The sequence below is a fragment of the Leptopilina boulardi genome, unplaced genomic scaffold (genome assembly GCF_019393585.1).
Source record: "Leptopilina boulardi isolate dan_hultmark-lab unplaced genomic scaffold, ZJU_Lbou_2.1 LbouV2_372, whole genome shotgun sequence".
Classification (NCBI taxonomy): Eukaryota; Metazoa; Arthropoda; class Insecta; order Hymenoptera; family Figitidae; genus Leptopilina; species Leptopilina boulardi.
Genome location: NW_026137943.1, coordinates 2640600 through 2664455, shown reverse-complemented (window position 1 = coordinate 2664455; position 23856 = coordinate 2640600). Strand labels below are relative to the sequence as shown.

The window sequence follows — 23856 nt, the reverse complement described above, 5'->3', positions numbered from 1 at the left end:
TTTCTGAACTACTTTTAGAACTTAATGAAACATCAATTCCAGAATCATTTAGAGAACTTGATGTAGCATTAATTTTAGGATATTGTAGAAAATTTTATGTAGCATTACTATTAAAACTTTGTAGAGGATTTGGTGTAGCTTTAGGATATTTTAGAAGATTTGAACTATCATCAGTTTTAGGAGTATTTCAAGAATTTGTTAAAATTCCAATTATGGAATTTCTTCTAGTACTAGATGTAGGATTTAGTTAAGGATTAGTTTAAGGATTTTGTAGAGGTTTAAATGTAGCATCAGTTTCAAGTTTTTTTTTTTGAGGATTTGAAGTGGTATCAGTTTCAAAACCACTTTTAGAATTTGTTAAAGTATTATTGGAATTGCTTCCAGTACTTTCAGAATTTGCTGTGTATCATTTACAGAACTATTTAAAGAAACTTGAACAGTACTACTTCAAGAATCAGTTACCAGTAGCATCAGTTACAAATGTTCAAAATTTCTTGAAGCATTGGTTGTAAGAAGTGGTATCAGAATTTCGTTTATTTTCTAACGGTAATAATTAGTCTCAACTTCTAAATAACAAATTCTAATGTTAACAATTTAAAACTCACCTGAAATGGCATCACGGCTGGAATAAAAACATAGGTGTCTTTTTCAACATGAGGCCTCCTCCAATTGTCACGAGAAGTCGCGCGACTTTCCACAATACTGTGAATCGCTTCAACGACACAATGAACTGGAAGACTTTTAACTGAAATCAATAAAGAAATCCTCATTACAAATAAATCTCCTTTGTTTTTTTTGGTAAAAATAGTTTAATAAAACAATGAGTTTATTTACTATTTCTTTTGTTAATAATCAAAACCTTGAAATATAAGAAGTCAAGGTTCTTTGTAGATATTAAAATAATCCATAATCCGAAGCTAACAATAAAGTAAAAGCCAAGGTTGAGGAATTAAAATCAAGTATTGGCGGATAAATGCGCAAAAAGGGGTTGAATTATAAAAGGTAGAATCTAAATGTGGCATGTGAAAAGCGAAGGTGGAAAATAGAGGGTTGAAGATTGTGTCCCAAGTGTTCCCCGCGCTAAGCATATGCAGATCCACTCGTCTATCCAGAGACAATGGAACCTCGGTTCGCGGTACAATAGCGACGATCCTTGTTTAACCCTGACTTAAGTCTCTGATTCTATCCCACTTCAGCGTGTAATCCCAGACCTCTCTGAAAACCCATAGTACCAAAGAGAAGGCACACGTGGTGAAAGAGTAAATGAGAGAGAGACGGGAATTCACTTTACCACTGTCAAAGGACATTTCTCCACTTGTGCCAATCCAAAAGCGTCTTACCCTGGATTTTAATCTTAAGATATTAATTGACATATAAAAAAAAAATCTCTTCTGTGAGATTTTAATTTTTGAAAACTTGACAAAATTTAAATTAAACTGTTAATTAGAAGTGAAGGGGATCAATTCTACGATCTCTTCTCGGTCCAGATCACCGTCTTCGCAGTATCCATGAACTGAAGGTGTTAAGTCTGGACCAAGATGGCCAACAAAGGATTTACCGACGTGGTCATGTTATTAGGTATTAATGCCCAAACTTCCATCTAATACGCTCGACGACCATATAGAGTGCCTAACTGTATGTATATATATATATAGGTTAGTCAGCAGGTTGCATAAGACAAGCTCTATCTCTCTCTCTCTCTCGTATCGGGTAGTTGGTTTCCATGGGCTGACCAGTGGCCACTTTAATCCAGGGACGTATAGTTTTCATTAAAGGGTCTTGCTCTGCCGCCGTCTTTGTGTCAGGATCAGCTGGTTTAAGGTGGGCTTTTACATCGAAGGATTTGCTCGTTCAACTCCCTTTATATCTACAACTACGTTTATTAGTAATGTCTCAATCTACCTTTGAGATTAAATTGCATATTTTATTGCCCTCAAAAAGCATATATTATTAATTTCAACAAAAAAATATATTATATTAATTATCATTTTTTGCATCAATAAATAAATTTTATTGGCTATGAAAAAGTAAATGAAAATTTTCATTCAATAGAATTTTATCAAACAGAAAAGTTGTTAATTATCTTTTTATTGTAATAAATTTTTTGAAATAAATTATATTCATCTGAAATGAAGAGACAGGAATTTTAGGTATCTGATTTCATGAACGTAATAGAAAAAGGAACTTTTTTTGCATTGATTTGTTTCGTAAATAAAACAGGGCCATTTTGACCTAGAGAGCTGAAAATTGGCACTTTTCTATATTTATCAACAAAAAAGTTAAAAATAATTTTGATTTCTAGGTTTCTTAGCAAAAATAACTTTTTTTGCACCAATTTATATTCACTATATAAAACAGAGTCATTTTGACCTAGAGAGCGGAAATTTGGTACAAATTTGCAATGTTCTACTTTTACCAATAAAAAAGCTAAAAAGAAAGAAATATTTTCATTTTGGTTTCGGTTTCACAAAGGTAATAATAGCAAAAGAAACTTTTGTTTACACCGATTTATAATCCTAACATAAAACAAAACCATTTTGACCCAGAGAACTGAAATTTGGTACAAATTTTCAATTTTCTTTCTTTACCTCTCGAATTAGTTTCAGTATGCATAAAATTTCAATTTTGGAAAAAAAATGAATTAAAAAAAATGTAAGAACAATTAATAAAGAGGTTAACAAAAAGAAAAAAGAATGACGTTTCTAAAAAGGGGAATCTCTGGTCAAAATAATAAGAAATCGAGTTTGCCTTATATATATATACAAAAAGGGAGAGATTTTAAGTCCTCTGGAGGGTGTCCTCTGGTGGAGCTTATCTTTCAATGGGTACTGTCAAAGACGATGCGACTTGACGTTTCCGTCACGCGGAACCCGGCAATGATAACGGAAGTCTGATAGTCCAAGTCAGACCAACACCAGAAATGAGAAATGTCTTTAAAAAGTTGGAGATTATAAAAAAAAAAAACTTGGCGAATTATCGTCGTTACACTTTTTTTTCCATCTTTAATTCTCAATATCAAGTGAAAGTTCTTTTTATAAAAAAAAAAATTATTCCAATTAATTATTAATTAATAATTAACAAATGTTTTGCAACGTTTCTTAATCAACAATTAAAAAGAAATTGCAGTTGATAGCCTCTTTTTTTGAGAGAGAGAGAGAGAATGAGATTTATTTAAACTTTTGTCAGAAATCTTATCTTGAGGAAAATAAAAATTAGGTTAATTAGTGCACACGTGTTTAACAGAGAGAAGATTTATGCAACATCGCCGGCTCATTGTAGAAGATTATTCAAAATTTAGGATAAATAAATATTTACCCTAAATGCTAAAATTTACGAAATTCCTCTTAAATAAGTAATCAACTATTTTTTTCGACTTCCTCTTTTTAATTTCAAAAAAAAAAATATTTTCAAATTTTTGATTAAATGGAATATGTTTTTATGATTAGATTTCGATCAAGGGCTTTTTGTATATGTATATATATAAAAGAGTAAGTCAAGAAAGAAACCTTAGAAAATTAAATCCCATCCATTCGCCTACATTCTTCCCTCCATTTTCAAGTTACGAGCTTGTAAACAAACTATTTAAGCTTTTAAATGAATGTTATGCTCACACCTTATGTGCGGCTTAACTTTCCATATAATTCACTGGAGAACACGAGATAAAAAAAAATAACCCTCACAAGATATATAAAAAAAAAAAAATCGTTTTCAATGCGCGAATAAAAAAAAATAATCTTTTTCTCACTTAGTAAACTCTGATTTCTTTCTCCCTTTAATTCTCTTTCTCGCTTCCGTCGAATGAATCCATTATCACTTCGTCTTTGAAGGGTATCAAAAAATATGTTTTTTCTTTTATTTCCTTTTTATATATAACAAAAAGGAATTCTTATATTCCAATTTTTCTTTTTACTTATAAAATTGAATAGTGTGTCTCGGAAAAATCGATTAATTCAAATATTTTTATAAATAATGTAATTTTATTATTACCATATAATTTTTATCAATAAAATACGCGTTTTACTGAAAAAGGCTTTACCATGACGCACAACCATTACTGATTTTTTAAACAATATATCAACACTTTATTTACATATACACTTTATTTAACAGAGAAAATTATAAAATATGTGAAGGCTTCACCATGACAATTCTGTTAGATTCTGATTTTTAATCTGATTCGTATTCACGGCATTTATTCTTGCCAAATTAATGCAATTACACTTTATTTAACCCCTTCGCAGTCGAGGCCAAAATCTCATAAGTGGGCCCAAAATGTCAGTAAATTTTTGAATGACCAAAATTTGTGCAAATGTGTATACTATGGTATTTAAGGTCGCTGATTACGATTCCAAAGTCAGATTTTAAAATTTTAAAATGGCGGAGCCAATATGGCGGACGATTTTTCAAAAAATGTCAAAAATGATTTAAAAATACTTAAAAATTGTTACTCGGGGGTTTTTGGGGTCGCTGATTACGAATCTAAAGTCAGATTTCAAAAATTCAAAATGGCCGAGCCAATATGGCGGACAATTTTTCAAAAAATGGCAAAAATGATTTAAAAATACTTAAAAATTATTACTCAGGGGTTTTGAGGGTCGCTGATTACGAATCTAAAGTCAGATTTCAAAAATTCAAAATGTAATGTAATGTAATGTAATAATCTACTTGGGGAAGTTAATTATATTACTTCTGCTAAAATATAACAAAGTTTTGTTTTGATTTTTATGAAATAATTTAGGCTTCACTATGACGCAAAAAAAAAAAATTAACATCGAAAAATATAGATAAAAAATTTTTTTTCACCTGGAACCATATTAGTATTTAATTCTACTAACTTACTAACTCGTACTAAATAGAATAGTACGAGGCCAATACGATTTGGCTCTCAAATTGGCATTTAAAAAATAAATTATATAACGTTATGACTAAAAGTGGCCATTGATTATTATTTTTGTTTGTAAACACAGAAATTAATTTTTCACGTTGAATTTTTTTTACATATTTCTTTAAAAAAAAAAAACATAAGGGATAAGAAATTGTACGCTATATACGTAAAGAATCAGAAATATATATATAATAGCTTTTATTTTTGTTGAGCTCGTTGAACTTGAGAAACGGAAGTTTTTCGTTATCAAATATGCAATAAATCAGTGCCAATTATAAGAACCATATGGAAGCGTGAAAGATTAGTGAGCATTTATATATATATGTATATAGTAAAAAAATTGTATATATATGTATATTTTCACGGTTAACCGGACGTAAATGAGGCTTTGTTTCGATCCTGGAATTTAGAGTCTAAACGTCCAAAGAAGGAAGTGTAGGCGGTTTCAGTTATCTGAGGCTGATCCGGCGGATGTCGTACTTTGTAGATAAGGGACCAACTCTTTCGAAAGTCTTTATCATGAACCCCTCACTCTCATCCGCATAAAAGTTCCTCTCTTCCCTTTCTAAAATATTTCTCTCTCTCTCTCTCTCGTTTCATTTTTCGATTCTATATTTCTCTCCCGTTCCTCTCTTCTTTTCGTTTCCATCCATTTTTTTTTCAATTGTATTTTCATCTCGCTTAATGAGCTCTATGTTAGAAACTACGCTCACGATTTAAAGATCCAAACTCCCTTAAAATCCATTTTCGTGATTTCCGATTTCAATTTTATAACTTTTTGAAATTTTTAATTAATTTAATGACATAATTTGAATATATATATATATATACAAAGCAGGAATATTTATTTTCATAGGAAATAATTTTTTTTAAGAAAAAATATTCTTGAAAAGGAATATACTTTTTTTTGTCCTCCACCACCAAAAAAAAATGGTGATTCATTAAATATATTAAATTGATAAATAAATAGGATTAAAAATGATAAATTATTGTATGGAAAATGCAAGAAAATATATAAAGATTAAGAAAAAAAAAAAGGTATAGCGTGATCCAATCCTAAAAATGTGATGCTAACGCTGGGATTTTGGAGGGTTTCGTCGCGTGGCTAGTGATCTTATAAGCCCAGAAGGTTATCTCATTATGTCTTATCTAGTGCTTTCGCCAATACTCTCTTTATACTATACTTTACTTTACTTAGGCTATACAGAGAGCTTAAATCGCACGCGAACTTTACGCGACGACACGCAATATTTTACATGCACGATTTTTAATTATATATATATTTTTTTATATTCTAATAAAAATCATTTTTTCTCGAAAATATACATAAAAAAGAAGAGAAAAGGAAGAAATATTTCGATTTTTAGGTTATTGTTTTCTAAAAAGAATTTTTTTTCCACCTTACATATATAGAAAAAATGCTTTTTGACCCAGAGAGCGTATTTTTGGTACAAATTTGCCTCATTTCAATTTTTACTTAGAAACAAACTAAAAAGATAGGAATTTAATGTTCCCTACATTGAAAAGAGACATTTTTTCCCCCTTTTTTCAGAATCATATATATTTCGATTGAATTCTTTTTTTCGATTGAAGATTTAAAATCCAAGGGTGAAGAGGGGTGGATTATAGTGAATAATAAATCCGTGTATAACAACTAATTGTAAGTCCAGGATACCTATTTCTCGACGTCTAAGGGTCAGCCACGCTAAAACCCCTCTCGGATTAGATTCGTATGTGAATTATCTTGAATGTATGTGTGCATATATATGTGAGAATGTGTATGCAAACCCTTATGGCTTAAGCCAAGGCTAAGGCCGAGTACGGAGGTTCCCCTTGGGATTACTACGTCATCCTGCAGGACTCTCTCTCTCTCTCCCTCACTTTGGTCGCCGGAAGGATCAGCTCCTCTTCCTTCTGAGGATTTCAACTGCTCCCTGTCCCTAATTCTAAATCAGGTTGTCACACAAGAAACTGACTCATTTAAATTGAAAATTTTTACAATTTTTTGAAAAAAATAAAAAAAACAAGAAATTAACAGTTAAATGTAAATTATCTCTGAATATATATATATATATATAGGAAAATATCTAAATTAAGCTCCTTTACGAGACGCGTTCTTGCTCCCTTCGCAGTTTGCTAAAGTAATTTTAATCTTATAGACGTAACTAGAAAATTTGGGGGGGAGTTTACAAATAGACTAGAACATATACTTTTTGAACGCAGAAAACATTTACGATGGAAAATGAGAGAGAGAGAGAGAGAGAGAGAGTTTGCAAGGAACGATTATATGTACATATATGTGGATGTGTGGACCAAAGAATAGGCGACGAAACAACCCCTCTTATTCTCAGTCTTGTATAAGAGCTTATACTCTATAAGCATCTTAGTACAAGTTTTAACCCTTCCTTCTTCTTATTATTATACACTCGCACCAAAACTTGTCAAACAATTTCAAATTTTCCACGCATCGACTGGCAAAATATTTTTTTTTTATTTAATATATTGAATAAAAAAAATTGTAAGCGTTATATTTATTGTTTTTTATTTTTAATTATGTTTTTTTTAAATGTTTTATTCATTATTTTCAAAATAATTTTAAGTCTTAACAAAGCACGTATGTGTTTATTAATTATTATTATTTAGAAATTTAAATTCAACATTTTTTAATTATATAAAAAAAAATTCCCGTGATAATTAGATTACAAAACATAATAACAATAAATTTAACGTTTACAATTAGTTTTTATTGTTTTCTAAACATTTTTTTATAATAAGGCATTTTAAATAAGAGCGCCTTTTTCTAGTTATAGCAGCGCAAGCGCAGTTGCGTTCATTGGCAACTCTGCGTGACGTCAGTTTTACTTAACGTCAAAAGGCATGGACAGTTAACGATGAAAAAGTTTTGTTAAATGCTTTGATATATTAGTAAGTAAATATTAATTATTATTCAAAAAATGTTGAATGAAGAACTAGTGCAACTTCTCCGAAAATAAATCATGGAGAAATATATAAACGCATTGAAAGTAAATATAACGAATTCGCAAACTTAACCTAAAAATGAAAATAAAATATTTGATTATTAGAACAAAAATTTTTATATAAAATAAAATATTAAAATTATAATTACGTATTTTTTGTTATTAGAAGAAAGAATTTTAAAAATAAGATCTAAGGAAAACGTGAAAAAGTTATATATATATCCCGAGGAGAGACTTGAGGTTGGAATTTTGGGATAACTTAAAAAAATTTCAAGAATTTTTTCTTTGATAAATTTTTGTTCATTTAAATAAAATAAAATTTTAATTTCAATAAATATTTGATCGAAAAAATACATAGTATTGGGAACGGTGGTCTAGTAACAATCTAGTAACTTTGACCCATTCTCTCCCTCCATTTTGTTTTTTCTACTCTTTCTAACCTATTAATTGAAGAGAGACAAAGAAAGAAAATGGAGGGAGAGAATGGGTCCCCACCAGATGGCGTATTGCAGTTTAGCCGATCCCAATTTCAATATAAAAATATTTTGAAACTCGAATATTCTAATTGAAGTAAAAAAAACTTCAAATAATAAAAATAATTAAAATCATTTAAATAATATTTAATTCAATGAATTATTAATTTTAAGTCATAGGACATATTTTATTTTTGCTACAATTATTATTATTATTTCGTCGTGAAAATTTGTTTTTGGGAAACAATGACTAAAATCGTTCCTTAATCTTCTTGAGCAATTTCTAAACTGAAGAAGGAGTATGCGGCGAGTTGAACGGGGGTTATACAGGGCTCCTTAGCGGAGATCTTACGCAAATCCAGCGTGAAATCGTATCAGAGCATCCCCCTTACAAAAACCGCTATACCCTTTAGCCCCTTCTATATACATAAGCGAGAACAGAATTTCAAAACTTTCTTCCATTAAAAATTTTCCTACATAAATTTATATTCTAAAGCCCTTTATAATATCAATTATCAAAAAAAAAAAAGAAAAAACAAATAATGATAAAATATCAAAAAAAATTCTTTGTGGTATCATTTTAAAGAGGAACGAAAGCATCTTTTGACAATCTTATAATCATAAGTCGACAATTACTCAAAGTGTATATATATATATATATATATATAATCTTGTATCTCACTCTTGTTCGTGATATGGAAGAGAGAGCCCTTTTTCCTTCTTTTGTCGTTATATAGTCGGTTTGCCTCTCTTAATCAAAAACAGGAGAAAAGACATTAAAACCGTGGCTGCTCTCGTATCTCAACTTGAAATGGAGTACTAGTCGACCAGGGAGTAGATAAGGCTTCCCCTTGACGTTCTTTCTTCCATTTATATATGTCTATATCTTTTCGAATGCACTCTGTTATGACGTGTGAGAGAAAAAGAGAAAGAAAGTTACAAGAACCTCAATCATTAACGAATTCGCAATTGTTCCATTCGCTTTATTTAAAAAAAAAAAATTTATAAATATAAAATAAATTATTATTATATATTACTATATATATAATATTACTATTACTATATTTTAAGATTATTATATTTTATTATAATGTATTATAATTTTAAAAAATAAATTTTATATTTTCTAAAACTTATAATCAAAAAGCTATTACTAAATGGAAAATCTTTTTATTTGACTATACAAAAGTAAGACTGATGAAATCATAATAGTTGGGCATTTAAATGAAATGTCTAACTGGCAAATTTTAATGAGAATTTCTTGCAAGTAAATTCACTGACCACTTCTAGGCGAACTAGATCTTTGTGAATATACATCAGGTGAATACATAATATATAATCCTTGGTATATGCGAACTCGACGTCTTAGGCTAATCTTGTTAGGCGTCCTAAGCCTTCAGCTGACCCTATAGAGTAGACTTTTAATCCCTTAACGCTCTGTACGCCTTAGATTTTGCATAAGAAAGAAATAGGATTGTAGCGCGCGCGCGCGTTGCCTTTTGCGATATCGTCAATTGCAACATATATATATATATATATATATTTATAACCGGATCCACCGAAAAAACAAAACTCTAAAAATATTTTCTTGGCGCCTATTTAAGAATATTTAACATGTATTTTAATCTTACAGTTAGAATATATAATTTAAAATAGAAAACAATTTTAAAAAAAAAATATTCTTCTTTTAAGAATATTATTCTTATTTTAACATATATATTCTAACTGCAAGAAGAATGGGAAATATTTTTAGGCGTCAAAAATATATTCTTAAAAGAATTTTTGTTTTTAATTGAACCAAATAATTTTTATTTGAATTAAATAAACTTTATTAGGCAATAATTTCTGTATTTGAAACAAATACCATCTCAAAAACAATATTCTTTTTAGTTAAAAAAAGGGGAAAATACACAAAAATGTTTAAATTCAAATTGAAGTTTTTAAAAATTTAATAAGAGAGAGAGAGAGAGTAGAAATGAAATCCTATTAAAAAATATAGATAGAAGACGAGGGCCTTTGATATAACGACACCGACTACATTAATACGGACTTAAAGGCTACCTTTACATTTTTGCTTAAGAGTCTTAGAACATTAAGGCCACGACGTTGTGGCCATTTATGAATACACAATGTCGGGAAATCCCATCTCCCCGATGCTTTCTTTTGAAAAAAATAATTTTCCCCAAAAATTGTTTCTTAATAAATAATCTTCCCTATTCATTATAGTTAATATAGTAATTAGTAAATATTCCCTCTTAATTACCTTCTTATTATTCTTTACTTAAACTTAATTTTGTCATATAAAAATTATTGTAATAATAATCTTATTATTATTGCTATTATTTTTTTTTTTTTTTATTATTTTTACTCGTAGTATTCTACAATTTTTTTTCAATTACATAAATACCAATGGATATTTTTTCAAAAACGAAAAAAGTAAATAAAATAAAAAAATGTTCACAAAATGCATGTGACAATCAACGAATACGTTTCATGTATATATATACATTTAACATGTCCTTGAAAGAGAGATGAAAGATATAAATTAATAGCTGAATACAGAGGTAGAAAATGACGAGATATTCGTGTGTACTTGGATTTAACGATCCAAGTAACAGAGAGTAACAGAGTTAGAAGGAGAGAGAGAGAGAGAGGGAATATGTAAAAAGAGAGAAAGAATTATTAAACGCAAGGAAGAAGGATAAAATTATGGATGAAGAGAAAGAGAGAGGGAGAGAGAGAGAATTGTTGGACACACAGGCAAAGTTAATTCCACTCACACATTGACACTGCCTTTAGGGATTATCCTCCAGGGGATATTTTTGATCGCGCAATAATCCCTAATACGATTTACACTGCTCTCTCATGCTCATATAGGAACGTGCTCACACACATTTGCCTCCTCTTTACAATCAGCAATTCTCATCAACACCCATTTGCCGGATGCTTCATTTCACTATATTGCAATATGATTTTCTCCAAAATCACGTATGCTCGCTCGTTTTCCCAAAAAAAAACAAAATATTATCTGCTCTTCGATATATCTAATTATTAAATTTGAATTATTTTAAATATATAAAATTTGTTTTTTGAGGATTATAAAACAATTTTTAAAAAAGTAATCTATTTTTAATTTTAAATATTTATGTATATTAAACCTTTTTATCTAGAAATCCCAACGAGATTATTTGGCACTAGTGCACCTGTTTTTTTTATGCATAGAAAAAAAAACTGAACTCATTTTTGCTGCATCAAAATGAGTTAAGAAACAACTTCACGTTACTTAAAATAAATCTGTATAGAAAAACTGTAAAAATATTCGTTGAATGTGATTAGTGCGTTGTATTGGATTTAGTGGCTAAAAGCAAGTGTTTCATACTAGATAATGAATAATTGGGAAAAATATATATGAGGGAACAGAAAAACATTTCAAAGTGGTTGTATTAATAAATTATTTTTAATTAATCTCGAATTTTTTAATGGGGTTATCAATGACGTCAACAAGATTCCTAACCTAAAAATTCTATTTTTTATATTCTATTATTATTTATTATATTCTATTATCTCATATTGAATCATAGTTTATAGGTTATTTTATTTGTCCAATCAGCTGCTTATACAAAAATGTTATATTTTATTTAATTTATTTTTCTTTCTATTATATTATATTGTTAAAAACAAAGAACAAGTAATATAGAGGTTTCACTCACTGCAACAGAACCACAGCGCAGCAGCGCCACACACGGTTGTAATATATAACTATTTCAAAAGCATTAGTCACATAATTCTAACAGAAAATTGAAAACAAATCGCGCAAAAATCGTTTTACAAAATTTAATCTTCCAATTGAAACAAATAATTAATAATAATAAATAATTAAAATTAAATAATAATTAAAATAATTAATAATTAATTAATTAATAATTAATAATTAATTAAATAATTTTCATGATTGAAAAAAATAGAAATAAATTTTTTTTATATTAGAAATTTGTCTTTTATTAAAATGGAAAGTGTTGCTAATTAAAAATACAATAAAATATATTTACAAGAATTAACATATTTAATTAATTTGAATTTTAATAATAAATAATTTAGTAATTATAACAAATAATTTAAAATAATTTTTACGAATCGTTTATGATGCAAAATATAAAAACATTACTTTAGATCTTTTTCTTTACGATATATTTTTATAAAAATCGTTTGAAAATCATAATTACAAAATACATATTACAAATCGGATTACAAAATTTAAAAAAACAAAATAGATAAAATAAACAGCATTTTTTTTGAATAAATTTTTTTCTAATTTCTATCCCATTTATATTGTAATAAAAAAAAAAGCTTTTGTATTTTAAAAAAAAATTATCAAAAACACACTTGGATTTAATTATCTTTAACAAAAGCGAAGGGAATAATGCAATAATTATTTTACACACTAGACAGATTGTCTTCCTATATTAAATTATTTCTTTTTTCTTTATGCGCTCTTGAACCTCTGTATAAAATGAGATTTTATATACTGCGTTTTACGTTATCGGTGACCAGGCCAATAATGAGTGAAACACATTTATTAATGTTCATCGGTTCAAAGTGCAACGAACATTTATGACGAATCAATTCCGAAACAAGGGTTGATAAAAACCTTTTGCCAACTAATAAATGCACGCACACAAATTTATATATTTATTTGTGTGAGTAAGCTTTCGGATGACGGTTTATCTATACGCGGGTCAGTGATCTCAGCTTAATCTTCAGCTGCATAAGAAGGAAAAAAAAAAAAAGAAAAAAGTTCGAAAAGAATAAGAAGGGTCCCTCGTTATCTTTATCTGCAGTCTACCAACCGTCAAGCTACTTAGCTCATAAAAGTCGATACACTAAGTACACACAACCGAATCTAAGTACAAATCAAATCTTGAGAAGAACCAAATTTCGTTTTTGAGGAAAAATAGAAAAAAGTTTAGAAATATTTTTTCCACAATTTATTTGATTGAAATAAATTTTTATTTAATTTAAATAAAAAAAATTTTATTTATCCCAAATAAATATGGGCTGTGAGAAAAATATATACGTTTATTTAACTCAAATATATTTCTCTGGGTGTACAAATCTCGATCTTCTAATAATTTAAAAAAAAGAAGACTAAAGAACGTGAAGAGACGAATCTTTTTTTTTCTCGTAATTATTGCAAAATCATATAAACATAAATTTATAAATTACGTGAAAATAAATATTTAAAAAATCGCTTCTTGTTATAAAATATACAACACAAAGCACATTCGCTTCAACTATGCACTAATCCCTAGCTAAAAATCAATACTCTTCCCCCTTCCTATACAGAAAAGCCTAAAGCCTCCCTCGGGATAAGCTGGTCCGGGACATAGTTAAATAAATCCTGGATCAAAGGATAAGGCTTTTTTTTATATATTATTTTTTGCCTGTCGGGAGAACGCACCTCACACTCACATATATAGCTACTGTCGCGGGGATTATTTTCAAAGATCGTAAATTATGAATCTTAACTTTCCCCCACCTCTTCTTTTTATTCTTTCTGATGGGCAAAATTTTTGGGCAATATAACGTTATACATATATAGAGAGAGAGAGAGAGAGAAAAAAGATAGAGATTATTTAAGCTGACTGGGGACTTGGAGAATTAAGATCATGTTCCTGTTCTTTATTTATTTCCCCCGTTTATTCTTCTTGTACCCCCACCAACTTTTTTTTTTCTTATCCCTATAATAACCTCTTCCTCATCAAAAATCCCATTTACCCGCAGCATTTTAATCTGAAGATTATAATATTCTCTCTATCTATCGTGAAGTAGAAACGTCGAGAGGATTAGGATTAAAGTTAAGATCGCGATTTCTTTACGCAACTCGATATATATACTTAGTAGCGGCACTCCTGTATCCGGTTTTTATTGAGAGAATTCAATTCACTATATATGTAGGATTTTTTTTTCAGAAGCGGTTTTAAATATAAGAAATAGTACTTCTTTCTTTGGAAAAAGATTATTTTTGCACATTGAAAAAAAAGACAAAATAGAAATGAAATTAATTTTTATTTTCATGAAAAATTATGCAGCTACATAAATTGTTTATTTATAGAAAAAAAACAAATTATTTGATTCAAATAAAAATTTACTTGAACCAAATAATTAAATTTTAATATTATTATAATAAATTCAATTATTAATTATTATTATTAATTATTATCAAATAATAAATAAAAAAATTAACGGATAAATGTGGAAATTATATTTTTTCGATATGGAGAAACAAATTCAAAATAATTTAGCACTACACTGTGTGAGTATCGATTTATCCAATTCCCAATGTCTTTGCTACCTGCGGTGAGATAATTAAAGTGTTGTCCCGTCTGGCGCCTGGCGCGGAAGACCCTTTAAAGGACTATTGTTCCTTTCGTCCTAGCGCAAAGAAGTTTCAAGTGATACTAATTACTGTTTGATATTTTCAACTTGTATTTATAAACTTCCTCCTTTGTTCTGATTGGCTATTGCTAAATTGGAAGGGGGGTTTTTTCGAAAACATGGGGATTCATTTGCGTATAAAAGATAGATGAAAAATTTTCCCTCTACCAGTTAGCCCAGTGAAATCAAAGAAGAAAAGTGTCAGTCTTGTTGGAATAATTGAATATTTACAATGGACCAACAGCGAGTAATAAGAACAAACGCCCAATGGATCAACGCTATTATTGTCAAGAAGAAGAAAGTTACAAGAGTGTCGAAAAGTGATCTTCGAAGAAGTATTTTATTGAAGACATCACTTGAAAGAGCTGTTATTATCGAATATGGTTTTAATATCTATCGATAATCAACGAATTTAACAAAAATCGGCCCTTTTCAGGGCCAACAATTTTTTTCTAACGTGGGAATTATTTTTTATGGTTCAAAACAAAATTTAACCGGAGAAATTTTTGTTATTCTCCAAACTTTAAAATTTATAAAACTGAATTTATTTGGGTAAATTATTATTTTTTATTTGAATTGAATAAAAATATATTTGTCACAACACTATTTATTGATTTCAAATAAAGTTTTGTTGGTTCAAATACATTTTATTTGGTTTAAATAAATTTCATTTTTTAAATAAATTTTTATTTAGTATAAAGAAATTTTCATTTGGTTCAAATAAAATTTACTTAAAGCCTATAAATATTTATTTAGTTTTGAGATGGAAAATATATTTCAAATACATTAATTTTTATTTTGGTAGAATAAATTTTAATTGATTCAAATACATTTTATTTGTACAAAATATACTTCTCTTTAGTCCAAATAAAATTTACTTGAAACATATAAATATTTATTTAGTTCTGATATTTAAAAATATATTTTTTATTTGCTAGAAAATATTTTTTATTTGGTTCAAATAAATTTCAGTTGGTTTAAATAAATTAATTTTTATTTTGGTAGAATAAATTATAATTGACTCAAATATATTTTATTTGTACCAAATAAATTTCTCTTTAGTCCAAATAAAATTTACTTGAAACATATAAATATTTATTTAGTTCTGATATTTAAAAATATATTTTTTATTTGCTAGAAAATATTTTTTATTTAGTTCAAATAAATTTCATTTGGTTTAAATAAATTTTTTATTTAGTTCAAATAGAATTTTTATCGTTCGCTTCAATGCCGAGAGCGTTAAAAAAAAGTAACTTAGAATTGATTGTGCCTAATTCTAAGGATACGCGAATCCTTAAGAGAACAGGAAAGCATAAAAGTGGTCGCATGCGATATTCGCACGATTAGCAAAATCGACAAGGTATTTGATCCTGGCCTGGTTGTGAAGAATAAAACTTTCTTTTTCTATATATCAAGATTTTTTTCTGAATATCATTTAACGATAGAAAAAAAAAGATTTCGCATTCGTTTGAAATATTAGCAAATTACTTGTGAAGAAATAAATATGTGTGCTTCCCATCCTTCGATCCTAGATTTCTCCAAACTTCAAGGGGTTCTCTTACCAGGAGCTCATGAAACAATTCAAAGGATTTTAGTCCTAGTTCAAATTTGTCTCTTATTTTATATATTCTTTATTCTATATATTTCTGTATTCCTCATATTCATAAATTTTATTTATTTCAAAATAAAATTAGAAATTTTATAAAATTTTATTTGAAGTGAGAAAATTAGAAAAAATCACTTTGATTTTTGGAATTTTTAATTCAAATTTTCTTTTCAAAGAAAAAGTATCCTTAATCTTTAAAATACAATCTAATTTTGCTAATTTAAATAATTTAATAATTTCTATGGATGTAAAAAATATGAAGTGGAAAAAAATTAATTTGATTCAAATAATCGGTTACTTGAATCAAATAAAAAAAACTTTTTCTATTCTAGTGAAACCATTCGCTGTTTCAGGTAAATATTCTCTTCCGTGATAAATAATTATTTTATTTAATTCAATTAAATGGTACCTTTTTTTAAATACATAAATTATTGGTTGAAATACAGTTTATTTAGTTCAATTCAAAAATTATTTGCTATAAGTAGATGTTAATATATACTAATATTATAATAATAATTATAATATTATAATAATAATTACCTACAATATTATAATTTTTTATTATAATAATAATTATTATTATTAATAATTTTTTTTCATTGTAAGTAAAATAAATTTCGTTGTAATTAAATAAAAAAATTACGAAATACTTTCTCAGAAATTGTATAATAAAAAATTCTTGTTTTTCCAACCCCTTTTTTTTGTATATTTCTATCCTTCTTCCCCTTTATACTCTCTCGCTCTCCCTTAACGAATCTCTTTTAGTACCTCTCCACGTCTTCTGCGATTATCCTGTTCTCCTGGGATGGAGAGGTCACACAGTAGCCTTACCCACATTCCCATGGGGGTGTCTACTAACCCCCATCAATTGCCTTATCCGCGTTCACCTTCACCACAAACATAGGTTTGCGCGCGCTTTATATATAAATGACAAACTAGTATTAACAAAATCCAAAATATATCCACAAAGGAAGGAAACAACCTCTATATATATATATGTATATTATTGTATATATAAATAGAGAAATACCTCGGGGCGATTTAGAGGGGATATACGTGTTACAAAATAACAGGATAGTATATAGCCATGAAAAAAAAAGTTCTTTTCTATGTCCTTTTTAATAAATAACAAATTTTTTTAATTCTTATTTTGTTTTTTCAAAAAAAATTAAACTGGAAAATTTCTCTCCACTAACTTAGCGATTTGTTTGTTTCAAATAATTTTTTTTTTTTAAAATAACCAACAAATGTGATCTAAATAAACGTTTGGTTTATTTTAATAAATTTTTGCCGAACAAAGAAAGGAATTTGATTGAGCCAAATAAACTTGTTATTGCAGGGAAAAAAAATTCTTTATATATGGAACAGCGATAAGTTTCGGATAATTTAAACAGCGAAATGTTTCACTAAAACAGCGAAAGTTTTCACTGTTATATGATATAATATAATATAATATAATATAATATAATATAATATAATATAATATAATATAATATAATATAATATAATATAATATAATATAATATAATATAATATAATATAATATAATATAATATAATATAATATAATATAATATAATATAATATAATATAATATAATATAATATAATATAATATAATATAATATAATATAATATAATATAATATAATATAATATAATACTCAAATACATATTATATTTTAAAAAAATTAACTCTGTTTTTTCCATCTATAGAGATTGAAAAATTCCCTATTTATCAACTGGTTCCTATACTCCACAAAGAATATATATATGTATATATATATGAGAGTGAACGCGTTCTTTTTTTTCAGAAGATCATGCGTAAACAACTAGCAGGAAAGCATACGCATCCCACAGGAATATACACATCCAGGACGAAATTCCTCAGGAGGAAAGTTGTATATTATATATACGAATGCGTTCTGAGGGTGCGTAAGGATGTTATATATATATATATTCAGCAATATTCCTGTTATCCTATTCGCTGGGGTCCTACAAAAAGCCCTTATTTGGGTCACGAGACGTCTCTCTGTCTATATAAGGTTTTCGGGAATACCATTAACCTTCACTTATCTTCTACTGTCCGGTTCGTAAAAATAAGCCATCATGTATTGAACAAAAGATCTTATTTGCATATATATTATTTCACTGAGTTGAGACACGAATATTATGTGTTGTGTATATAAAACGCACACACAAGAAACTATATATACTAGAATGTATGGTCTCCTGATACAGGAGACGTCTGGTAGGCCTACAAATTATCAAGTAACGATCGATCTCATCCCCTCTTTCTCTCTCTCTCTCATTCATGGACACGAGCCACTTTATACTTTCATATGTCTCTAAATCTATTTGTAAAAAATGACCCGAGTTTACATTTCTTGATTAAATATCATAACCTATATATTTTTGCGTAAAATCACTATCAATTTTAAAAACTAAAATTTCTAGGTTAAAGCCAATATATTTCAATGAAAAAGAAGTATCTTAATATAAGATATAGTCACTTTTTAGTTATTTGAAATATCTTAGTTTAAGATGTTAATAAGTATCTTTGACAAAGTGCTTCATATATTTTTGATGAAAAAAAATTTTAAGGTTAACTATGGGCTCTTATATAAGATCGCCCACAGCACCGAAACTTTCTCTAAAGATTTCCTAAAGATTTATTTGAAATGTTCGGAATATTTAATTGCAATGTTTAGTGAAAATTGTGTAAAGATTTAAATGTCCCACTTGAATAAATTTGTGTTAAAATTTGTAATAAGTCCAAAAAGATTTTTTACAGTGTACATCTAAACTAAAAAAAAAAAGGTTAGGTAGTGAAGGTGGCGCTGCAATAAAAATGGCGCGAGAATTTATTTAAATTTAAAAATATAACAGTAATTTTTAAATCTTTTTTCTAACTGTTCACTATCGATCAGTTAATTTAATCGTTAATTACTCATAATTGGCAAAAACCAACTTGGACAAATGAAATTTTTCTAAATTAAAAATTCGGCGTTAAGGAAAATTTGTTTAAATAATTTTTTCGTTAAGGACAAAAAAAAATTTTTTTTTCAAAACGATCAGATGTTCTCTAACCTTTGGTTGGGAACATAGACTTAGTTAAGCCATTGTTCTCAACGGATTACAAGGCTAAAAGCTTTGATTTAGATCCGCTTAGCGTTTAAGATAAATAGAATTAAAATTTCAATTTGCTTTTTTTAAGGAATTAAAAAATTTCTATAAATTTAATTTATATAAATATCTTTCGTTTTTATAAGCAAACGATAATTTCAGTATAGAGTGAAAATACAACGTGCCAAGTATAGTCGCCTGTTGCTTTTGGTAATCTACGAGAGGGAAAAGGAAAATACATATATATATGTATACATAGTGGAAATGTTGAGGTTTAAAGAGAGAGAGAGGGAGTGATCCCACGGGATAGACTCTACAAGAGATGATTCCAGCGTTATCCTTGAGACGAGTCTTGGGATAAGGAGCGGATGGAACAATCAGGATTTCAGAACGAGAGAAAGCCTTCCGGACACGTCCCAAGGGATATACCGGCCTGATTCTCATGGATTTCTAAATTTCAGGTTTTCGTTGATCAAAAAGAAAAAAAATTATTACAATCTGTTTATAATATTTTAATTTTGCAACATAGGACAAAATATGTAAATTCACGCTGAGCAATAAATTTTTTTATCAATGTTGGAAATTTTGAATTTAACAAAAAGGATAAAAATGCAAATTTAAAATGAAAATTAGTTGAATCTTTTTACTAATTACTTATACATAAAAAATAATTTTTTAACTAAGCCCATTGTTTACAATCTGTTTTTACAAATTTTGGCGCGATTTTTAAAATTCACCAATCAGTATAATTGTCACAAGAAATTGGTGAATTTTAAAAATCGCGTTAAAATCGATTGTTGTTCGGCCATTTGCAATATTTTATGATATTTTGTGCCTAAAAATCAAAAACATATAACTTAAAAATTTTTTGATTTTAAATATCTTTTTCGCGGAACGTCACATATATTTTAATGACGTCAATAACGAATTATGATAGGAGATGTAAAACTCAAAAAAAAGCCGCTTAGTATATCAAAACGTATGTGGTCCACACACATATATATTAGTATATATCTTTCCTTTCTTTCAGTATATCTCCCCACCGCATATATACATTAATGCATACATAACAAATCGTAAATAATGCACAATCACACTGATATAAACACACATACACATATTTAGCTCAAAACCCATATATTTTAACAGATACGCGAAGCCCTGTACGAGGATTATCCAGACTCTCTATTCACCGGGATTATCTTTGAGAGCAAATGGAATCTCTATGTGAGTGTAGTTGCCAAATCCTTTAGTAGCTGACGCTATATAAAGTATACATATATATATATGTATAATGTGTATGTGTGTAAATACGCAGATTTGAGAATGTGTCACGACGAAAATAAGCGTTTGTGTTTTGTACATGTGTTGATGTTTGCACGTGACTCACAAGAATATATATATATGTGTGTGTGTGCTCTGGATTTGACCAAGGCCCTTTATAGGTAGTAGGAATGTTTGTCAAGATGTGTGTAGAAAGTTACGTATATGTATGGAGGTTCTCTCTGTGTGTACAGGATTAATCCAGTATTATTGAACGTGTGTGCTTCGAGTTGCCCGCGTGCCTTCCAAATCCGAAATCCAACGCACACAACTCAGATAATCCTAACCCCACCCGATACGTGGATCCCCCTTCTCTCTTTCTCTTTTGATATCAAACTTGGTACCCTCCCCCCCCTCTTTCTCTCTCTCTCTCTCCCTCTCTTGCCATATTCATCCATCGGGTGTAACAAAAGTAAATCTTCTTAAGTTCTTATAAATACCCATGACTATATACACAACTGCGCCGTTATTTGTATTTTACTTTAAAATTTTTCTTTTTATTCTCTTTGCAAATATTTTTTATTTTCTTCAACTTCCTGAAGATATTGTTTTGTGATAACAAAAAAAAAGTATACTATAATTTATATACTTTTTATATAACGAGAGCACTGAAGAAAGATGTGGATGGCAACTCAAACTTTTTTTGAGGTTAACTTTACAATACACACGAAATAATGACCGAGTAATTGCACCGAATCTGCAAAAATGAAAATATTAAAATAAACTAAGCAATTTTTTTTACTGATATTATTTCGACTTACGTCTGTTTTTAGAAGTTTATATATTTTAATTTCTTAAATACATATATGGTAAACTGACACGATCGACTATGATACACCCTAGCGAGAAGTTTGCTAAACTTGAACATCCGACTAAACTTGCCTTCAAATACATTAGTTTGGTCTCCTGTATAGTCTGTTGTATGACTGCTACTTATGGTATGAAGGATAATTAACACAAATATTTTTTATCTTAAGATAAGTAATAATTGTTTCAACATAACCTCAAAAATTTGTAGTAATTTTTTTTTTGTTTCAGATGACAAAAGAAAATGCAAGAAAAAGTGAAACAGTTTTGAGAAGAAGGAATTCTATTTTGAGCGATATTTTGTATTTACTCTCTTAATCTGAATTAGTGGAATTTCAGTGATTCGTCAGTGTGGAAAAAATAATATTAATATTAATGAAAATAGTAAAAGTTTGCGTTATTCGCAAGTTTCAACAAAACATAACCTTAAAAATTTGTACTAAACTGTGTATTTTTTTTGTTTCAGATGACTGGCGACCCAAAAGATGATTTATAAGAAAAAGTGAAACGTGAAAAAAGGTTGTTTTATATTAATGATGAATAATAAGTAACATTAAGGAAAAACTAATTTTATTTTGAGGGATTGTGGTTTAGTGTAGTCTCTTACTCTGCGAATCAGTGCAATTTCAGTAATTCGTCAGTGTGGAGAGGTTTGTTTAATATTAATGATGAATAATAAATAACATTAAGGAAGAACTATTTCTACTTTGAGCGATTTTGTAGTCTGCCAACTGTAATCGTGACTTTTATTATATCACAGTTGTCAGCAGTGACTAATTCTCTTGCACACTGTATTTAGTTACCCTATCTGTTTTTAAGTATAAGTAAAATCAAAATCAGCTTTTATTGAACAGTCTGAAAATACTTTTCACTCCAAACGATCATAAACATAACCTATAATTTTTTTGCTCGGTTAATTTATATCTGTTGATCTTCAATTGAACCGACCTAAGTCGAAAATCTCAAAACGAATATTTAAAGCCCTTAATAATAAATTATAAATATGATTTAGATAATTTCGTGAAAAATCGAACGTTTATCAAGATTTAGTTGAAAGATGAATGATTAGTGAAGGATTTAAGTTTTTAAGCATATAGTCGAGGTCGATCGTATGTCGCGCATATATATACATATACAATGCACGTTTCGCAGGTCGCCTAGCCGCATAGCCGGGGATTGGGATTTAATCCGGATTAGTTCGTAAGGGTCACAATATCCTCCCCTTCGTTTTATGCCAGTACGTATGTAGGTTTCTCTGCTCTCTCTCTCTCTCTCAAATCCCATGCACACAAACTCAATGTCATCCATGTGAGTGTACATTATGCGCGATTAAGCGCGCGCAAGCGAATACACACACAAATTCATGCATGAATCTATATATACACACAAATATACAATAAAGAAGATAACTAAATCCGAACGATACCATGGGTACACACGCACACCTTTCTCTCTCTCTAACGATAAGTCGTCGTAATCGTATAATCTCCATGGCCCCGAGAAAATTTTCGTGAAAGAAGACCTCGCGCAATAATATAATGTATCGGGTGAGTTGTTTAGATTTTTTTTTTTTTGAAACACCCTATTTTTAATCCATATACAATTAAAATTTTTGTTCTTTTGTCTATAAAATTGGGGGAGAAAATGAAATAAGGAATTTAAATTAATTGTAATTCTCATAAGGTATACGAAACGAGAGCGAACTAAATTATTTGGTTGTCGTAACAAAATTTCGGATAGGGTATAACCATTAGTTTTTCTGATCAAAATATTTTTTTATATTAACAAAATTACTTGGTTGTCGTAATCAAATTTTGATTATGACAACATTTGGTTTAATGTTGGTACAAATTTGTTACAGGAAAACCCAAAATTTGGTTAGGACAAAATATGCTAAAACCAGAAGATTTTGTTAATGCAGATACAAAATCTTTCATTTCATTGTAACAAAAAAGATTAATTAGAAAACATATTTCTTCAAATAATATATATTTTTTTCGTGTCCCCCTTTATCTCCATATAGTGATTATCTTATAATCCGGGTTGAAAGTCTTTTTGGTAAAAAGTCAATATTAAATATTATACCTGAGAAATTGAGAAAGAGAATGAGACGTGTAGGTATGTCATCTGAGATTTTTCGTTTCCCAGAAAAGTAATCCTTAATACCTAAATGGGCTAAAGCCCGTTTTCACACACACACACACACACAAATACCTCTTTCTCTTT

At 28.6% G+C, this 23856-nt stretch overlaps 1 protein-coding gene across 1 annotated transcript in view; it reads right to left on the bottom strand.

Moving 5' to 3' along the window:
- Positions 1–23856, bottom strand: part of LOC127287761 (homeobox protein dve-1) — a 40331-nt gene that overhangs the window by 6987 nt on the left and 9488 nt on the right. The window contains exon 3 of the mRNA XM_051314859.1: positions 606–745. Within this exon, the coding sequence (XP_051170816.1) occupies positions 606–745 (140 nt within the window). The remainder of the gene's footprint in view (positions 1–605; positions 746–23856) is intronic.